This window comes from Durotheca rogersii (genome assembly GCF_024521655.1).
Source record: "Durotheca rogersii strain YMJ 92031201 chromosome Unknown GGS23scaffold_2, whole genome shotgun sequence".
Lineage (NCBI taxonomy): Eukaryota > Fungi > Ascomycota > Sordariomycetes > Xylariales > Xylariaceae > Durotheca > Durotheca rogersii.
This window is the reverse complement of record NW_026251233.1, coordinates 426,223-445,323: the sequence shown is the minus strand read 5'-3', so window position 1 is coordinate 445,323 and position 19,101 is coordinate 426,223. Positions and strand designations below refer to the sequence as shown.

Sequence of the window (19,101 nt, the reverse complement as noted above, 5' to 3'; positions counted from 1 at the left end):
TATGTATAGATCCCATTTTGTCCCACGCACGAAATTCGCGTGGGTCCAAAACAGACTGTGGAAATGAACCGTGTAGATGCTAAGGACGTGGAGAACTACCGAGGGCGTCTGATTGGCAGGGCAGGTAGATTTTCAGCTACGCCCATTGATCGAAGAGGCGAGCACTAAAGGTCGTTTCTGCCGGGACGTCATTGGGCACCGATAGGATGGATAATACTACATACATACATATGTACCTGCATATGTGCCTGCGTATGTACATCTGTTGCGCATTATTATCTGCACGCAAAGGACACCGCCGACGTTCAATACTTACCTAGGTACCTACCTTGCCGATGGCGATGTTGCCTCGAGATGCGTGTTCTCCCTACTGCTCCGTCCTCTGTGGCCTCTATGATGCCGAGGAAGTGCTGGTGTCGTCTGTTCTGTGGCCCGCGACGCGACGGGACTCGCGTGGCGCGGACCGTCGCCTCAGTAGGCCGATAGACTGCACCTCGAGGAGAGGGGCATCCTGCGCTTCGCCGTCGTCCATCGAAGCGAGCTCCCCCCAGGTTGCCTTTTCGGGGCAGACGGGTTCTCGGCTGCCAGTGGTTGCAGCGTCGGCACCAAGGATTTTCCTGCCGCGCACAGACCAGTCCTCAACGGATTCCGAAGAACAATCCTGGATGGCAATATCCGGCCCTGATTGGCCAACGACTTCGCGCCAGGGCAGGGCAATGAGACAGGTTTCGGGAACCTGGCACGGGTCTCCCCCTGGGGATGTTCAGGTACATACGGGGTACATGCTTCGATTCGGTTGGTGCTTGGCCCTACCGGAGGCGGCAGAGCTACCTAAATCGATCGTAGGAGGTGTCCAGGAGGCACCAACCCCTCTCGCCTCTCTTCGCTCGCCTACTGAGAGGTATATTTTTACCCTCATGGATGCATGGCGCTTTACGTACTATACCCCGTTGAACCTGCCTAGGTACCCAAGCAGTTACCGTCATCATGAAAAGAGCGCCAGCGTGGGCGCCACAGCAAAATGTTCGCAGCTGTATGGTCGCCAGCTAGCACGGACGGCTATGTGACCCAGAACCGAGATGCGATGCGTACGTGGCAGCATCTCGTCAGGAAGCTACAGCGGCGCCACCGCATCATGTCGCCTATTCGTCCTTCCCCACAGACCGAGATGTGGTACGGTGATGCACCCGGAGACGGACGAGGTAGAGAAGGGGTGGTTGCGAGCTACTTTAGACGCGAATAGCTACATAACGAAGATACTCCCGAGGCGTTGCGCATCGGCATTGGGTTCCTGGACAGGGTCTCTCTCGTAGCGGTGGTAGATGATAGGTACCCAGTTGCTATCTAGGCACGTGTAAGTCAATCGTCGGATTGCAGAGGGCCCAAACTATTATCTTCGACTCTCGCGGGTTGCGATAGGTGGGGGTAGGGTATACTAAGGGCCAATCAACATCAAACCCGCCAAGTCGACTATAGCTTGCCAGGTATTGTGCCTCTACCCACCCAAACACTCCAACGCACCGTCGCTAAAGCCAGGCTGCTCTCCGTCCCTCTCCAACTGCTTGTTTGCCGCCAGAACTGATGAACTGACGGGCATGTCGCCTTGCGTTTCCCACGAAAACTGCAGGTGAGTACGGCGGTATCAGGCTGGTGCCTAGTCAACTGTCACTGCGTGACATATCACACGGTGTTACCTACGTGTTGTGGGTGCAGCTCCTCTACTTCCCCTCCTCCTTTTTCGGGAGGGTGTTTTTTTTTTTCTTTTGGCTGGTGGAGCCATAGAACAATATCGTGGGTGAGGGTGGATTCTAGAGGTGCATGTACACGCCTATGGTCTACGCATATGCCCCTTTTCATCTACCTATCTTCTATACCTACGTCTGCTCGCTAACACGGCACCTCTCGAGACAGGTAGGTAGCTAGTCGCCCGCCTACCCACCGAATGCGGCTACGTAAACAGCTACGCCATGCGATGCCTGCGGTGGAGAAGGCTGTTTGGAGCTTATCTCATGCCTATCTGCGTCCAGCATAGCGTGGGCACACTTCCGTTGCGTAGGTTGAGCTGATAGAGTAGTAAGCGGCCAATCCCATTTCTCGCCTCGCAGGACGAGAGGGTATAGAAACGCCCAGGACCAGGGGCGCTCGAGATTGGCTCGTCTCGGTCCGTCGACTCGCAACTCCGCGCCTGGGGTAGGTACCCTGCACATAGCCTGCTGTGCTGCGATCGACGGGCACTCATAGAATTCTTGGGCTATGAGCAGGGTTGTAAAAAAAAGTTTTTAAGTTAAGTTTTAACGAAACTTAACTTAACTTAACTTAAGTTTTTAAAAATGAAAACTTAACTTAACTTAAAAAAGTTTTTGAAAATAGAAACTTAACTTAACTTAAGAAAATTTTTTTAAAACTTAACTTAACTTAACTTAACTTAAAAAAACTTAAAAAAACTTGAAATTTTTTTTCAAGTTTCTAAATTACGTACTAATAGGTTAAAAAAAATGTTTTTTATAATATTTATTAAATATTTAATTACGTAATTTAATTTTAAATTTAATATAATTATAAAAAATATTTTTTTTTATATATTTTACGATAAAGTTTTATAAATATACGTTAAAAGTATAGAATTTTCAAAAGAAAAAAACTTAGAAAAACTTAAAAAAACTTAAAAAAACTTAAAACTTAACTTAAACTTAACTTAACTTAAATAATTAAAAACTTAACTTAACTTAAAAATTTTTTTCAAAAACTTAACTTAACTTAACTTAACTTAAGTTTTTAAAAATGGAAACTTAACTTAACTTAACTTAAAAAAACTTAACTTAACTTAAAAACTTAAACTTTTTTTTTCAACCCTGGCTATGAGTACTGAATTGATGGCCTCTGCTCTGCTGTACAGAACAAGTACCCTCGTCATTCTTCGTATGTCTCTCTCTTTCTCTCTAGCCACCGAACAATTCTACCGTCTCGACAGGCCCCGGGTGCCCGTGGGGTTCTCGTCCCTATTTCTCTTTGTCTGTCCCTGAATCTTACTACGAAGTGGCGTGTCCAGCCAATGAGAAGGTCCGGCAGGGGGACCCCTAGGACGTGTAAGGCTAGAAGGCTTGGCAACGCGCCCCAATGCGGTTAGGCAGGCAGGGACCAGATCTTTTCTCGGTAGGAATGGCGATCCTGCAGGGGTTCCCAAGGGGAAAGGGGAATTGGCTGTCGCGTCGCCAAGATCTACCGCCCGTCTCCTCCTCCCAACGTCCAACTTGTATATACGTACCTATGAGTATACTCATGCTCAGTATAGGTATGTATGTGGGTAAGGTACGTGGGTTAAAAGGGGCTATATAGGTGAATTAGGTACCTTGGGTGGCTGTTGTAATAGAGGCAAGTAGGTACCTAAGATACCTAGGAGGTAGATAGGTATATATCTCCTGAGCAAAAGGCGTCACTCCAAGTCACGGCTTTCCGTCATCGCAACCAGATTCCTATCCGGAGATACACAGGTATCTGAAGATGTAGGTACCTAGGTACTTATCTGAAGGTACCCATGTAGAGGTAGGTACACACACTCAGCCCCTAGAGGTACCTAAGGTAGTATGCTAAGTAACTGCCTCGGGTACATCAGCGTTCGCTGGGGAGACCTCCCTGCCCTTAGGTATCTACCTACCTACTCTCAAAGCAGGCAGGTACCTCTTAACGCGCCTCGCTGTAAGTACCGATACCTGTGTACGTGCCGAGGTACCTAAGGTATCTCCTTAGCAGGGTAGAGGTAGGTTCCAATCACAACAATTACCTCCCACTGCAACCACTTGTTTGATGCTATGGGGGTATGACGAAATGGGGTCTTTATCCGCCGATACGTACCCCATGTACCCGATACATCGTGGCTACTCCTGCCTTTGTCTCACGATAGTTCAACCTCCTCATGCGCCGGTCCCACCTTCCCTCCCGTGATATTAGCCCTTCCCTCCGCGCCTCTCTCTTGATCATTCAATCGCCGTCCCTCTGGTTGCCCTTCTCTTTATCCTCCCTCCCCTCACCGCATTCCGCCGAACCCTTCCGCTCATTACTCTCCTTCGACCACAGTTGTCAACCACGCTCCTTTTACCTCCTTTCGACTGGTAACCCGGATCCCCTCATCCAGGCTATCGGCCCCATCACGCTCCTTTTTCCTGTGTTGATCACATTCCCATTCTCTGAGAAGCAAACATCCTCCTCTACTTGGTGTCCCCTCTCCGAGGCTGGCCGTAGGCAAGAAACTGAGGTACACGACACCCAAGAGTGCGGGAGTGGCAGCGCTGGGCATCGCATCTGTACGTTGGCCGCCGAACCAAAGAGACGGACCAAATTCTCCTAGGGTTGGGTCCGATCCTATCCTCACGCGGGCACGTCCAGGCAATTGTCTCCATCCACGGACGGCGAAATCATTCCCGGTTGTTGCGGACGGCACCAGGAAAGATATCAACAACAGTGAGAACCATTGAGATATCGACTAGTGGAGATTGGCCAGAAATTAACTCCTACGATCTGAAGTGTGTGACTGAGAAGACAACCGTTCGTCAGGACGTGAAGGACGGCACGCCCTGACTACAGTCCGCCGTTTGCTCAGCATCAACCCAGGGGCCAGCGCACATTGTGACCACACCATAGAAAGGCTGGTCGTCACGGTACAACTAAGAGTTACACTCATCATTCGCACCCTGCGTTGGCAGGCTAAGAAATTGTTACATAAAGAGGAGAACGATTCAGCCTCTCCCATTCTCAACAAACAAACAATACGCCATCCTCTATGTTCACTAGGCTACGGCCTTCTCAATAAGGAACTCCAAACCTCAACTCTGTGAGCATCGAAATAGGCATACTCTTGCATCATCACCATCGATCCTCCAAGGCCGCTTCTAACTCGACAGCATACGCTGTCCAGTATTACCCCTATTGGTCTCCATATTGGGTCGGTTATTACGATTTAACCATGGCGACTAAGGCTGTAACAACAGCCTTCCTCCTCCTAGGTGCCATCCAAGATGTGGCGGCCTTCTGGCGTATGGAGTGTCGCGGCCGTACAGGTCTAGCCAGAATGGACCCGATTATGGATCCGGGCGTGGTCTCTCCTCACATCCATGCCGTCCACGGTTCTTCAGGTAAGCTCGCTCGCGACCGATACCCTCAAATGTAGTCTCTTATGAACTTGGGGACATGTAACATAGTGCGTATTGTGTTCGCTAACGATGTGTACAGGATTCGCCCTTGATGCCACTTATAACGACCTTGTTGCTGGTAGCTGCACCTCATGCGCTGTCAAGCAGGACAAGTCGGCATATTGGACTCCAGCCCTCTACTTCCAAGATGCCGAAACGCAAGAATTCGAAGTCGTGCCACAGGTTGGAGGCATGCTCGCGTAAGTGGTGTCTGCTTAACTCTTTTGTGCTACAGCTTGTCATAGGTTTATGAATGCTGTCTCACCGATTTTGTGGCGGCCAATGACTGGGGGATTTTTCAGTACTAATTACTGGAAATAGATACTATTTGCTGCGTGGTCCCAATGTCACTGCGTTTCCTCCCAACTTCCACATGGTAGCTGGAAGCAATTATCGCCGAGATTACACCGTCGGAGATCCCAAGGCTCCTGATCCCCCTCAGTCCAGCTGGGTCGCTCTCAAGCAGACTAGCCAGGAAGATCTTGAACAGCGTGCGCTCGGATTTAACTGCATGAACTATCAGAAGACTCCGGAGGGCTCCCTTGACCGCCATTATTTGCCGGACAAAGACTTCCTCGACGCCAACTGTATCGATGGCCTTCGCCTCGAAGTCATGTTCCCTTCGTGCTGGAACGGCGAAGTCGCTGCGCAGGACCACAAGAGCCATGTGGCCTATCCCGATCTAGTTGGAAATGGCGTCTGTCCCGACACCCATACCTCCCGGTTGCCAACTCTTTTCTACGAGATCATCTGGGATACGCATGCGAACCAATTCCAAGGCCGCAAGGGGCAGTTTGTTATTTCAAACGGAGACCCAACTGGTAGGTGTATGGTGTCGAAATGCCACATGATCATGCTAACTGGTACTAGGATTTGGGTATCACGGCGATTTCATGAATGGTTGGGATCCCGCGTTTTTGCAAAAGGCCATCGATGTCTGCACCAATGACTCGGGGGATATCCGGGACTGCCCAGTGTTTGTGGAAAACGGCCCTCTCCAGACCGACGAGGAGCAACATGCTTGCGAGTTTGCCCTTCCCGAGGCGTTGGCTGGCGAGGACGGTGCCGTGCCGAATCTGAAGAGCCTACCCGGTAACCTCGCGATCCAGTCTGGCCCGCAGTCGGCTACTCGTGGTTCCGCTGATGCCACTCCCATCGCCTCAGTTGTCAACAGTGTCATAAGCGATGTTCTCGGAGCCGGTGGCACAACGACAACGGCGCTCTCTACTACTTCGTCGTCGCTTGTCACTTCTTCTAGCGCGATTGCGACTAGTTCGGCGCCAGGCGGAGCCTTCATCGAGTCTTCGCCAACCCCGGCGGTGTCTTCTCAAGATTTTAACGCTCTCACCTCACCGCTCCAGCCGACACCACCCGAACCGACACCATCGAGCGAATCCTCGAGCTCGGAACCCGCACCACCTACCACCACCTCGGCCCCAGTATTCACGTCCGAGCCTGGTGTGGAGTACCGTGTTGTTAGCACCCAGACTATTACGCACGGTCCCCTGATCGAGGAGATAGTTTGGATGGAGCCTGTCGTTTATGTGACTGAAGACTCTGTCACCACAGTCACTGTCAATCCTCCTGCGGTGAGGTCTGCTAGGAAGATTCAAGGAAGACACGCTTTGCAGCATCGACACCACGGCCATCACTGACGTCAAGGTCGATGACCGGTCGTCTTCATGTTCTCTTCGATGGAGATATTCTCCCGTCAGTAGTGAGGGACGATATGTTTTGCGTCATTTTCCAGGGTGCTGCCTGAGTTCCTACACCGTCCGAGTGCTATTTCACTGCATTCCGGGAAACTAAGCAGTGCCTGTGATGAATTAGAAGGAGTTTAAGCAGGCAGAAAAAAAAAACAAGCTGTGAGCAGGCCCCGTGATGCTATTTTCAGAGTCGGCGTTGGCCGGAGGTGACACTGCGTGAGGCATAGTCTTTAAGGCGTTAAATCGAGGGAGGTTTATTACGGGCATATACCAGTACGCGGCGTAGTCGTCGGCATTGCATAACGGGTATATCTCTTCGGGCAGAAGAGACCCGACGGCGTTGTCTAGGCTATCCGTGTGTTCTTAGTTTTTATTCGGCTATTTTCTCCGACAAGACAGATCCCAGAGCAATTATGAATGTTGTGAGCACACTAAATATGTGATGGGTCGTCTCGGGTGGTTCGCGTCTACTAGCGAAACCGTGACGGTGCTGCGTTGTAGAAGGTGCTCAAGGTATGGTATTACCGGGTCAGCGAGACGATTTTATTCGCCTCGTCGGAACTCTATTCTGAGCTTATCTCTCTCTCTCTCTCTCTCTCTCGCTGAGACCGAGGACTGGAAACTGGCTTGGTGGCGGCGGAGAGGACGCGCCAACCGGGTGTGGTGCAGGCCGGGGTGCCGGGGTGTATTGAAGTCGGTGCTAATCATTGTGAAATAATGTGCATTTTCTCTCCGGCTCGAGTACGAGGTTCGAGTACGAGGGGAGGGAAGACGTTTAAACGCGCTGCGACGGAGATGGATGAATGGTATTCGCGTCTATTTCTCTCTGCACTTGTGCCCCCTTTCCGAAGAAGATATCTAGATTGCGCGAACCAGCAGCCGACGCCTCCATCTCGCCTCTCGTCCAGTCAGTCGCCTTGTGCACAGCGCTCTGCCCCCACCATCCAGGAGGAGGGAGGCGGCCTGCACAGGCCGCCTCGATGTCTCAGAGGCGCGGGACCGTGACCTCGGCGGGCGCGGGCGATGACGACGGGCGGCTGGAATGCCACGTCTCTGGCGGCGGGCGGAGCGGGCGGTGACATAGTAGAGGCAGAGTGCGGCGCGCGCGCACACGTACTGTTCAGGTGAGCTGGGCTGCCGAGTCATGGGCGCCGGCTAGCATGGCAACGCATTCCAGCCGCGGCGGTGCGGGCGGGCGAGCCGAGGCGCGCGCGCTCGTTACCTCGCATTCCGCGGCCCTTTGGTCGCTTTCTGCGAGAGACAAACACGTACTTATACACGCACGGTGAGAGGGCGGGAAGGAGTTGCCGGGCAGAGACCGATGCTATGCTATGCTGCTCATGTTTACGTCTCATGATGCCTCGTCGTCCGGGATCTGTCGCGTTATGATGCTGTGTCCCCCCATCCCGCCTGCCTTTGCCTCTCGAGGACTCCGATTTCATCGCCTTCACCTCATCTTTCTCTCTCCTAACCCAGCTCAAAGGATCGTGTCTGCCAGGTGTAGGCTAAGGATCGCAGATTTCTAAGAGCCCCCGTCGCTATAGCAGAGCATGTTGCTCGTATAAACCGGTTCGGAGTTACCCTACCGCTGCGATTCGACCAGTCCAGGAGCAGCAGCGAAGCAAGACGGTTCACCCGGGCGACGAATAACGAGAAATCACCGTTAACCGCCCTCGTTACAGTATTCTCTACACAGCATCGAGATACCTAAAATGCCTACCTTCACGCGGAGACAAGACGCCCCCGTATCTTTATTGTCTCCCCCTCCCTCCTCATCCATAGTGCCCCCACCGACGACGGGCCTCTCGACAAGCGCTATAGCCGGCATCGCCGTCGGCGGCGCGGTGGTGCTGTTCGCGGGCCTCTCGCTCCTGCTCGTCCACCTAGCGCGGCGGCACGACCGGCGGCGAGCCGATTTTGCCTGTCCGGACGTGTCTGTCGAGTGCGGTACCGAGGCGGCGGCCCCGACGCCGCGGCGGTTGCGCAAGAAGAGCGTCACCGGAGACCAGGTGGCCGCCGTCACCACCGTCGCGGTCAACAATCACAGCGACGACAACGTCGGGCGCGAGGAGAGCGAGAGCCGCCGCTCGAGCCAGCACACCACGTCACCAGCGAAGGCATATTCGCGGTCGGGGAGCGTGTCGATCGGGGGCTCGACGGTGACGGCGACAACGGGCACGACCGCTAGGTCCAGCGCCGGGCCGGGCTGTCGCAGTGGCAGCGCGGATGCTGCCACGCAGAGACGCAAGCAAAGGTCTCCGGAGAAGCAGAAGGGATATGGCGTATACGAGCACAGACGTACGTCCTCGTGGATCGACGAGGACGCCCTGCACGGCCCGACGGTCGTCTCCGCGAAGAATGTGAAGCCTAAAACAGCGCAGAAGCCAGGCTGGCTCGACGGTGGCCTGAGCCGCTCCCTGAGCCGTCTCTCCATGATGAGTAACACGACGGAGCGCATGGGAAGCCCGACCTTGCCCTATACCGAGACCGGATCCGGGCAACAGAACGTCACGCCGACCGGAAGCCCTAATAAGCAGTTGACGACGCCAGTATCAAGCACTCAGGCAAACAAATACCCTGTCGTACACTTGAATCAGCCGCAGAAGCAACCCGTATATATCAGTCCTCGAAAGCAATACGCTCCCATCATCCTACCTAGCCCTGGGAATGCTTCTGCAAGCCTCGTGAGGTCTAATTCAAACGGCGTGCAAAGTCCACGGCGCAGAAACAGCGTCGCGCTCAACGCTGCACAGCAACTGGCGGGCGGGGCGCGTCTACCCGGACCCATCACTATCCCACACACGCAGGTCCCGAAGCCGCCGAGGTTCAGGCAAAGCGCCACGGACACCGAGCTTACGGAGATTCTCCGCATGACTGCTGAGCGGCTCGAGGACGGGAGCCGCAGCGAGAGGCGACAGACTCTGATGCTCCCGTACTCCCCTCGGAAGCCGATGTACGAGAGCAGCCGGGTTGATCACAACAGGAGCTACATGCACCGCAACTGGTCCTCCGACGGCGGGGACGTCAGTCCGACCAAAAGCCACAAGAGCGCCCCGGCGGCTCTGATGGCTCCGGACTTCGAAAGGGATCGCCGACAGGCGCAATTGACCCTGCCGCCGATTCAGACCCCGAGGCATTCACGACAGCTGTCCCGCCTATCGCAAGCATCGCAGGCATCGACGTTTTCGGATTCGGATAGTCTCATCCCTTCTAAACGGGATTCGCAGGTAGAATTGCCAACGGCGCTGTCCAGTCCCAGTCGCGTGGTGAAGACGTCAGATGCGGCGCCGGACGGGACTACCCCCAGACCTCAAGCAGCGGGCCAGCAACAGCCACGCCCGTTTTCGTACGCCAGCTCCATGTCCTCTGCCTTGTCGACGTTATACAGCATGGAGGAGTCCTCGGTCCGCAGCCCGCCGACCACTGAGCCGAAATCAGACGACGGTGCTCCCCCAGATGGAGGGGGACGGGGTCGAGGGAACACTCTCTCAGCCTTTGATATGTTTAACGAGAATGCGGCTCTAGACGCTCTAGAAGAGCGGGGCAGCCCCAAATTCGCATTCGACGACGGAGAGCGCCCCCAGCCACTGCGGATCCGAAGGGGAACCCTGGGGAACCCGTCGCTATCAGAGGTCGCGTCCACCATCCCCCGGCCTTTCTCGCAAGCAACAAAACCTGCAATTCTGCCTAAGAGCAGACTGTCCTTTGCGACCAGTGCTGCAGATAATCAAGACCCATTCACCGTGGCGACATCAGAAACACCAGAGGGCCCCGCTCGTTTATCGAAGGTTTTCTCTCCATTGCCAGCAGACCCGTCTAAAGACGATGCGGGCCCAAATGAGGCGCAAGATATTGAGAGCACGGCGACACCAACACCATCGCCCACGAGAAGCACACGGAAGAGAGTCGTGCCTCCGCCTCTCACTCTCCGGGCAGGTGTCGTGTCGCCCATCCCCAGCGAGACAGACCGGGCATCGAGCCCAGAAATGTCGGAAGCCGGGCTCTCATCCGTCTACGACTGCTACTGCTACAACGACACATCGATGGACGAGTCGACCGACGACACCATGACCACGCGCGTTCTCCCCGAGACCCCGCTCCAGACCTCGCCGGCCAGGCCTGCAGAAGACACGCCGACGCCGCGCCAGGAATCGCGAGCCGGGGCCCAGCTGCCGGCGAGGTACCGGAGCAACAGCCGGCGCAGCAGCACCGTCAGGTTCAGCGACGACGTGCCGGGGAAGGGCGAGCGCGAGCAGCCCATCATCCGCGTGGTGGGCGCGACGCCGCAGATGCAGGCGCGGCGCAGCGCGCCGTCGGACGAGTCGTTCTACTCGCAGGACCAGGACCCGGCGCTGGACGGGGGGGACAGGGTGGCGCCGCTGCCGACGCCGAAGGCGGCCTCGCTGGCCCGGCGGAGCGGCGGCGGCAGCGGCGGTGGGAGCGTGCGGATGACGAGCACGGTGGCGGAGCTGCGCCGCATGAACAGCCAGGTGAGCACGGTGAGCGAGCACAGCGTCGCGAACGCGGCCGAGGTCGGCAGCCCCACGCTGCCCGAGATGCGCGGCGGCGGCTTCAGCCCCGGCGTGCGCCGCAGCGGCGGCAGGAACTACCTCGCGCTCGGGACCAGCAGCCCGGGGCGCAGCGCCCGCTCGAGCGCCGGCTCCGTCGGTGACGTCGCGGCGCGCGGCAAGGCCCTCAGCCCCCTGCGCAGGGGCGGCGCCGCGAGGCCACGCCGCGGCACGGCCATGGTGCAGGAGTTCGAGGCGAGGAAGAGAGAGCTCGACGAGGCCCGCGAGGTCATGCGGGGCTATGGAAATAGCCACAGATCGGTCGGCGCGAGACAGACTGTCCAGATCCTGACCCACTCCTCCAACATAAGGCGCGAAGAAGCGGCGGCCAAGAGGGGCAGCGTGCAGAGCTTGTACGATGAAAAGGGGTTTCTAAAGGGTTAACTGTGGGTGGGCGGTCCCGGCACGAGCATCTATCCCCTCCTGACTTGTATACATCTTACCAATACCTTTTTTTCTTTTGTCACTCCTGTCGGATATATCAATCTTCAATGACCAAAAGCCTCACTCAAGGCTGCCTAACATAATCTCCCCTAATTTCACTTCTTGGTGGTGTCGATATCCTGAGGCGAAGTTGGGGTGTAGAGTCGGTTCAATACAGGCAAGACGTCTAGCGACGATTATCAATATACGGATGACCTCAACTCACGGGCTTCCCACGTCGTGGACAGTGCCCATGGACTCTAATTTGGCACGAGCCGCGAGCTACTAGCACGTTAACGCGTTGTTCTAACGAGGAGCTCGACGGACTAAACTTACTTAGGTAGGATAGGCAATTCTATCTCGCTCCCCCGTGCCTTGGGGGTCAAGGGGTACTATTCGATACTATGACGGCAGTATAGCTACTAGGGTGCCTGTAGAACAGATGCGGATCCCGCAACTCCTCTGGGTTTATGGACACCTCGGCGGGGACATGTGGCCTCGTAGAATGCGAGGCACGCCATACCACCAGTGACGCTTTCATTCGGTTCGTGGACGCTTCGGGTCGACGTCTTCACCGTTCTGCAGCCCATTCACGCCGTCCTGTTCCACTTCGTCGCGCCCTCGAACGCGACCCGCGCCGTCCCCCAGCTCGCCGCTGACGCCTTCTCGGCCGATCCAGTTGCCGTCGGCGTCGAAATACTGGTCGACATTGTCGGCGGTGATCCAACCCGAGCTCCCCGGCATGGGCGGCGGCAGGCCGCCCGAGCTGTCTCCTCTCAGGACGCCGGGCAGGCCGTCGATTTCGCTGCCCTCGACGTTTCCCTCGAAGACGATGCGGTCGAACTCGTCGTCGCCGTCCTCCTCTTCCTCGTCTGCCGGGTCTGGGTGCAGATTCGAGCACGCCGAGATCTGGTTGAATAGCGCGGTGGCTCTCTCGGCGCTCAGGGGGTCGATGGCCGGTGCCCCCTCGGCGGATGGATTCTCCCGCGGCGACGCCTTGTACGGGATGAGGAAGAGCTCAAGCGGGTCCGAGCCCTCGTCCTCATCGTCACCCGAACTAGATAACTCGAGCTGCATATAAACAGAGATGAACTTGGATGAAGCGTCATCATTTCCCTCCTCGAGCCGGAAATTCTTAATGGCGTGGAGGGTAATAGACGGGTAAGGTATCTCGATACCGGTCCCGCTCTTGTGAGAAAAGATGATCAATTTGCTGCAGATTAGAGTTCAGCTAATATTCATTTCCATCCCGAGATGGTAACGGTAGACTTACTGGGATGCAACGAAAACCTCAACCTTCTCCTCTCGATAGTGCTTATCTCCGTCCTTGAGCGCACGAGACTCAGGTGGAGTGGGATACAGAGCAAGATCGTCGTCTCCCGAGGCCTTGGAAAAGAAGTAGAGCTGCTCGTGCTGCTCGCCCGAGACCCACGCCTTTACGTTCTCATCGTGGTAGTAGAGGATAGGCTTGCTATCGAAGAAGGTGTTGGGAGTCTGGGCCTGGTACTCGCTCAGGGGCTGGAAGTCGTCGTCTGCCGACGGGCAGGTCCTGATTACTGTTGGTGGCATGATCTGGGCAAGATCAGAGATGCTTCGGGGAAGACCAGAATGGTAAAGACGTGTAGGGGAGGGGGCAGCTGTATCAATGGGGAGATAATAACAGAAAATTAGATGGTTGCTGCTAATAGGCTAGGCGAGTGCAACGGTGAGTGAAGATGTGGTGCTGCAGGTTTTGGGCGGGAGTCGACTGATGGATGGAGTTCAGGTACGGAGGTCAGGCAGCCAGCTGGTTGTCAGCTGTTTCTGGCCCGGTCAAGTCGGGCTTATCGATTGTGGCTGATTCATCATCTTTGGGAAATAGTAGAACCGGTGGGTTCTTATCGTTATCAGCTGCCAGCTGCACACACATACGCTGCCAGCTGTCCTGCGTCGTAACTCCAACTCCGAGGCTCTCACCAAGTCCCTCTCGTCCCTCTCCGTCTCATGCCACGTCTACTAAGCCGGGTCAATTCCAGTCACTTATGCCCACCTACCCACACGCCGCATAGTCGGAAGACTGGTATAGTAGTACGACTTGACTCTTCCAATATTCCTACAATCCCTATTCGGGTCCTATTGTTCCTCCCCTTCATTCACCGTTCAACCCCTCTCAATCCGAGCAGTACCATCTCGCCTAATTCCGTATACCATGGTGACAATGCGCGATGACCGTAAGTCTCCGCCTCTCCTATATAACAAGGGCAGCCAGCCTGTCCCTCCACTCCTAGCCTTCTTCTTTCTCGCTCCCCCAACCACCTCCGAACCTCTCACTTCTAGCTCTCCTCCCAGATAACTCCCCTCTCGTAACCACACCATCTTCTTCTCCCGCTAACAGCCTCTCTCCCCTCTCAGGCACGCACCCGCTCCTGGCGCAGGTGCCCCTGACCGTGTCGCCCTTCGTCTCGCTCCCGACGGCCGCGACGCTGCCGTACACGTACAAGGCGATGCCGTCGACGCTGCCGGCGCCGGCGAGCGGCGTGACGGGCGCGTCGGACGAGAAGGTGCGGTACGTGGTGGCGCCGCAGTCGGGCCACGCGGCGCACCCGGACGACATCGTGGCGTCGTGCCGCGCGCTGGGCGCCCACATCGCGCGCGTCCAGGACGAGTCGGAGCGCCTCCTGCGCGAGCTCGACGCCCGCCTGCGCGCTCGCGACCTCGCCGAGAAGCGCCGCGTCGCCCCCGGCTGGCTCGACAGCGACGCCCGCCTCCTCCAGCCCGAGCGCAAGGCCGCCGCCGCCGCCGCCGCCGTCGCCGGCCGCTTCGCCGAGATGAGCATCGCCGACCTCGACGGCCCCGTCTCCGCTATCAGCGAGATGGCCGTCGACCAGGGCGAGGAGCTCGATCGAGCTTTCGGCGGCAAGTGAAAGGGAGCGTGGAGAGGAAGGAAGTGGGGGACCGAGTATGACGACGGTGATCGATTTCTTACGGCGCTGTGGTTGGGCTTCATCTGAATATGGCATTGGGAGGCTTGGTGTCGGAGCTCTCGGCGTCTGGGATCATTCATCGCGGCCTGTCAGTCGTGGTTAGTTCTTGGTTGTGTCTGCGTTTTATGGCATTTGTGTTTTCATCTATTAGCGCGCGCATAGAAACTCGTGCGGGAGCAGTATCCGAGTGTTCCTGGTACGATTTGTCTGAAGCATCGTCGGATTCGTATCGTTATATTTTGCTTAGGCTTTCAACGTTTAACATCCCTCCCTAGCATCGTAATGAATAAGCTGTAGGCAGTTATGTCTTACGATAGAGTGGCTCTTCCACATACGTAAACACCCCGGGAGCTAACCCCCTTCGTAAACCAAGTCCCCTCCGAACCTCGCTCGAACCAGCTTTCTGGTATAACGCCACGCATTCCCGCCGACCCCTTTCATCGGACCATGTCAAGTTCACAGACGTTGACTTTCCCCTATTGTGTTAACCAAAGTGAAAGCATTTCCGACCCTGGATCACCGATTCGGTCACATAATCACCCAATAGTAATCGCCGTGAGTGGATCCACATCTCCTTTTTATATATCTATGCTCGGCTGTCTTCAAACCTACACACGTCCACGTCCTTAATACGAGTCTGTTCCAATGGATCCTATGCCACGGAACGCATCTCTCAGAGTGTTCTATTTTCTATCAAGGCTAATGATCTCGCATGGTGACTTTCGACGGGCCCAGCACCCCGAGGTTTGGCGCAATCTGTATTCCCTATATGTTGGAGGAGGTTAGTATTGGAGCGAGAAGCAGATCCGCGACCTCGAGACCAACATACCTCTCCTATGGAACCAGCACATATGCCAATACGAAAACGGCGCTTGTCATCGCCGCACCGGCTCATAAAGTCACGCCGGCCTTGACTAGCCGAACTTTATAACATCGCGCCTCCAGTTGCTAAGTTTAGGGGGAAAGGGAGGGCAGCCGCTTTCAGGGTTGTCGCCAGGCGCCTAGGCCTATTTGTCCCGGATGGTGCCGCCGGAGTGGTCCACCATCCACTGGTGAAGGGGGTCCTTCTGCTTCGGCTTGGGGCTCAGCGTCAGGCGCCGGGCCAGGCCCTTGCCCTTCTCGATTCCCTTTCCCACCATAGCGCTGTACTTGTCGGCGGGCTTAATCCGGCCGCTTGTTGGCGTGGCGGGTCGCGAGTCGGCTGCGGCCTGAGCGGGAACGGCGTAGAACTTGGCTGCGAGCTTGGGATTGTCCTCGGAGGACTTGTTAGAGCCGCCGTCCTTCTCTATGTGTTCTAGGGCCATCTTGGGGCCGAACTCCCCGGACGGCCCGCCCTCGAGCTGCGATCGATGGTTAACTGACGCGGCGCGCTGGTCGAGCAACGGGTAGGGTGTGGGCGTACCGTCTTTGAACCTCGGCGGAGAGCTGGGAGCGATTTCCTGGCTTGTCCCCAGAGCATCTTGACCGAGGTGGCGCGCCGAGGGCTGTGCTTCGGCTCCTCGATACCCTCGGGTTGGGTATCCTTGGCATCGGCCATCTTGACGAGAGTACTGAGAATCAGTAAGCGTACGTAACGGACGAAACTGTTAGCAGTCTATTGAACCTCGCTACTCGTGATAATGAGCGACAGGGACAAATACCAATATGATGGAGGGAGAAAAGACGTCAGAGAGGAAGGAAAACAGAGCGTGGTAGCTGATCTTCAAGGCCAAGCCCCCCAAGGCCGATAGTAGTATACAGTTGTTTGGACTTACCGGTCAGAGATTCTTGGTGTTTGAAACCGTATGGAGGTTTCTTGTTAGGTATTCAGGGAGTTCGGATGGATATGAGATGTGTGAGTTTTCTCTCGAAGAGTCCTTGAAATTCTTGTGAACGAATAAAGAGAGGTATGTTCATGGTCTCGACATGTGTCGACATGTGTCGACATGTCGAGATAGTGGTGCGCCTGAGCGAGTACCTTGAGGACAATCAGCAAGAACCACAGCTGGCCGATGCGTTGACAATCCAGGTTCGGATGACAGTTAGTGATGCAGGCATGCCAGCCTCAACCACTCACAGAGTGCAGCATGAAGTAGGAATTTATAGGGGGGATTGAGTCAAACGCCTTTTCCGTTTAACCCCCACGGTGGAAATGACACTGACGCAAGTAGCTTTCGAGGTAGGATATGTTACCTATATCATGGGATGATACTGAGACTAGCTACTAGACTAACGTCGTCTAGGGTTGTTTGGTGGCAGAGATCAAACGGTTACGGAATATGCGAAGCCTGGCCTGGCCTGGCCTTATGGTTACTGTGCTGACAATTCCAGGTGATTCTTTCTTTTCGTAGCTCTTCTATCCCTTCTCCTCGATCTCGGCCATGCTGAATTCATAATCATGTGTGACTATGCGATCTAAGTAAGGCCTTATGACGGGGTCCGTGCCAGAGATCTCGCTCACCTCTCGTCCTCACTCGAGCCGTCCGAGTAGTACTCGAAACTTTTGGGAATAGTTGCTCCGTCTTCTCCATCTAGTTCCTTCTCTGCCACTCGGGTATTCTGGGTTGTCGCTACAGCCTTCGCCTGCGTGCTCGGGCGAGCTAGAGGACCAGAAAGTATTTTAGTCATCTGCTGTGCCCATTCCCAGGGCCGTTCTTGGCCTCCGGGAAGGCTATTGAAGTACTCCCATCCCATCACGCCGCCGAAGTTGGGGAATTGGTGTCGCAGAAGGGTGAGCGTTGCGGCCAACATTTCGGGGGGTACCCAGCCCGGGCCGTTTTTCGGCGTCGTTACGAGCCCAAGAACGATCTTCTGGGGCTGCCACCCTTTCCTGATGCATAGTTGGTACATATGGGGGGTGCTGGCGTCCCCCCAGCCGCAGTAGAACTGGGCGTTGTACCAGGCGATCTGCGACCCGCGCATCACCTCGAGAGCCTCGTAGTCGAAGCCGCTGAGATTCCGTGTTGGGTCGAGGAGCGCGGTGGCGACGGGTGTGAGGGTGATGACGAAGGCAGGCCCGAAATCCGACCTCAGCCTGTCGATGAGGCGGACGATGCCTGCGAGCGACATGTCCTCCTCGACGTCTAGGTCGAGACCGTCGAGGCTCCTCTCCCGGACCATCTCGTAGAGCGGGCCGTAGTAGGCGTCAAAAGTCTTCTGGTCCTGATCCAGGCGGGTGTAGGAGCCCTTGGCTGCGCCGCCTAGCATGCCGAGGACCTTGATCCCGCTGGCTTGGGCGATGCGCAGCTCCGCCCACATGGTCGTGTACCGGGGGTCGGAGGGGGCATGGTCGTTGAGGGTCATGGCATTGGGGTCCTCGTTGAGGTGGATGGCGGCCACGTTGATGTGGGTGACCGAGATGCCAGGCTTCGTAATCAAGGGCAGGATGGAGATAAGATTGCCGCTCGGGTCGTGAGTGGTCTGGTAATAGACCACGAGGCGCGACTCTGAGCGCGGCCTCGCTAGAGTTGAGGCCATCGTATCGCGTGGTCTAGGGTACAGGGAGGAGGAGGGAGAATTATACTAAAGAGAAAAAAAAAAGGATGAGGGATGAATGAAGAATAAGAGGGGAGAAAGGAACGAAAGGAGAGAATGGGAAGAGAAATAAAATAAAACTTAACCAGGGCAGAGGAGGTACGAGACGACGAGCAGACGAGCGAAGGCTGCGGAGACTAGTTACCTCTTCGTGAATATGCTGTGTCGATGAGCAATAAAGGTAAGCTGACGGCGATGGCTGAGCGGCTCGTCGCAAGGAAATGGGCGGGCGAGGATTGAACCGACAGCCGCCGGCTGGCTGGCCGGCTGTCCGTCACAGTTGATGCACGACGATAGACGATAGGCTTCCTGGCGTTGGCAGCTGAAATCGTCGAGAGTTGAAAAGGGGCGGGGGTTAAGCTACGACAGGCTCGGGTATGGGCAGGCTATATGGAATGCAATACCTATAGGTGCCTAGGTTGTCGCTATCGTTTTAACTGAACACAGCCTCTCGAACTATTTTATATCTTTTGTGCGGCATTTCCGTGGCCGAAGACCGACCAGCACTGGTTTCAGTAAGAAGTCAGTAAGAAGTCGGGAGGAGCCCGATTGCGTTGCAGCGAATGTACAGAGGCTTAACGCAACCCTACTCTTGAGATATGGCCGATGTCCGATGGATAAACCTGTCACTGTCAACCGTCTTGGCTTCGTCTTGGCTTTGGACATGTTGTTTCTGTAGAGGCGTCGAAGCCGATGAGGGATGAAGGAGATGAGGACGGCCTAGTAGGGATGGTTTCTGCGC

The 19,101-nt window shown here is 55.7% G+C and overlaps 6 protein-coding genes across 6 annotated transcripts; 3 read left to right on the top strand and 3 right to left on the bottom strand.

Annotated features, from left to right (window-relative positions):
* Window positions 1–4,704: 4,704 nt before the first annotated feature.
* GGS23DRAFT_166100 (uncharacterized protein) lies at window positions 4,705–7,225 on the top strand. Its single transcript, XM_051511499.1, has 5 exons — window positions 4,705–4,828; window positions 4,913–5,129; window positions 5,227–5,386; window positions 5,508–6,007; window positions 6,057–7,225. The coding sequence occupies exons 2-5, from the start codon at window positions 4,961–4,963 to the stop codon at window positions 6,839–6,841; spliced, it is 1,614 nt and encodes a 537-aa protein (XP_051375917.1). The 5' UTR covers window positions 4,705–4,828; window positions 4,913–4,960; the 3' UTR covers window positions 6,842–7,225.
* Window positions 7,226–8,604: 1,379 nt separating this feature from the next.
* Window positions 8,605–11,844, top strand: GGS23DRAFT_592546 (uncharacterized protein; the record flags this gene model as incomplete). Its single annotated transcript, XM_051517890.1, has 1 exon — window positions 8,605–11,844. One exon carries the CDS (start codon window positions 8,605–8,607, stop codon window positions 11,842–11,844), a length of 3,240 nt encoding a protein of 1,079 aa, XP_051375916.1.
* A 261-nt stretch (window positions 11,845–12,105) lies between these two features.
* On the bottom strand, window positions 12,106–13,631 carry GGS23DRAFT_166073 (regulator of volume decrease after cellular swelling-domain-containing protein). The gene is made up of 3 exons (XM_051511498.1): window positions 13,157–13,631; window positions 12,220–13,096; window positions 12,106–12,165 (listed from the first exon to the last, which is right to left on the bottom strand). Exons 1-2 carry the CDS (start codon window positions 13,450–13,452, stop codon window positions 12,421–12,423), a joined length of 972 nt encoding a protein of 323 aa, XP_051375915.1. The 5' UTR covers window positions 13,453–13,631; the 3' UTR covers window positions 12,106–12,165; window positions 12,220–12,420.
* Window positions 13,632–14,071: 440 nt separating this feature from the next.
* On the top strand, window positions 14,072–14,786 carry GGS23DRAFT_592544 (uncharacterized protein; the record flags this gene model as incomplete). Its single annotated transcript, XM_051517889.1, has 2 exons — window positions 14,072–14,093; window positions 14,275–14,786. The coding sequence occupies 2 exons, from the start codon at window positions 14,072–14,074 to the stop codon at window positions 14,784–14,786; spliced, it is 534 nt and encodes a 177-aa protein (XP_051375914.1).
* A 355-nt stretch (window positions 14,787–15,141) lies between these two features.
* Window positions 15,142–16,623, bottom strand: GGS23DRAFT_547318 (uncharacterized protein). Its single transcript, XM_051515080.1, has 3 exons — window positions 16,249–16,623; window positions 15,676–16,186; window positions 15,142–15,611 (listed from the first exon to the last, which is right to left on the bottom strand). The coding sequence occupies exons 1-2, from the start codon at window positions 16,381–16,383 to the stop codon at window positions 15,854–15,856; spliced, it is 468 nt and encodes a 155-aa protein (XP_051375913.1). The 5' UTR covers window positions 16,384–16,623; the 3' UTR covers window positions 15,142–15,611; window positions 15,676–15,853.
* Window positions 16,624–17,067: 444 nt separating this feature from the next.
* GGS23DRAFT_166035 (glycoside hydrolase family 18 protein) lies at window positions 17,068–18,628 on the bottom strand. Its single transcript, XM_051511497.1, has 2 exons — window positions 17,287–18,628; window positions 17,068–17,231 (listed from the first exon to the last, which is right to left on the bottom strand). Exons 1-2 carry the CDS (start codon window positions 18,300–18,302, stop codon window positions 17,222–17,224), a joined length of 1,026 nt encoding a protein of 341 aa, XP_051375912.1. The 5' UTR covers window positions 18,303–18,628; the 3' UTR covers window positions 17,068–17,221.
* Between the last annotated feature and the right edge of the window lie 473 nt (window positions 18,629–19,101).

Excerpts from the sequence above, each read along its gene's own strand:
- GGS23DRAFT_166035 (XM_051511497.1), bottom strand. The coding sequence starts at position 18,302 with ATGGCCTCAACTCTAGCGAGGCCGCGCTCAGAGTCGCGCCTCGTGGTC.
- GGS23DRAFT_166100 (XM_051511499.1), top strand. The coding sequence starts at position 4,961 with ATGGCGACTAAGGCTGTAACAACAGCCTTCCTCCTCCTAGGTGCCATC. Across the intron at positions 5,130-5,226 it reads TGCCGTCCACGGTTCTTCAG|GATTCGCCCTTGATGCCACT; the intron begins GTAAGCTCGCTC and ends CGATGTGTACAG. Across the intron at positions 5,387-5,507 it reads CAGGTTGGAGGCATGCTCGC|ATACTATTTGCTGCGTGGTC; the intron begins GTAAGTGGTGTC and ends TACTGGAAATAG.
- GGS23DRAFT_547318 (XM_051515080.1), bottom strand. The coding sequence starts at position 16,383 with ATGGCCGATGCCAAGGATACCCAACCCGAGGGTATCGAGGAGCCGAAG. Across the intron at positions 16,187-16,248 it reads TCCGCCGAGGTTCAAAGACG|CTCGAGGGCGGGCCGTCCGG; the intron begins GTACGCCCACAC and ends CATCGATCGCAG.
- GGS23DRAFT_166073 (XM_051511498.1), bottom strand. The coding sequence starts at position 13,452 with ATGCCACCAACAGTAATCAGGACCTGCCCGTCGGCAGACGACGACTTC. Across the intron at positions 13,097-13,156 it reads GAGGTTTTCGTTGCATCCCA|CAAATTGATCATCTTTTCTC; the intron begins GTAAGTCTACCG and ends TCTAATCTGCAG.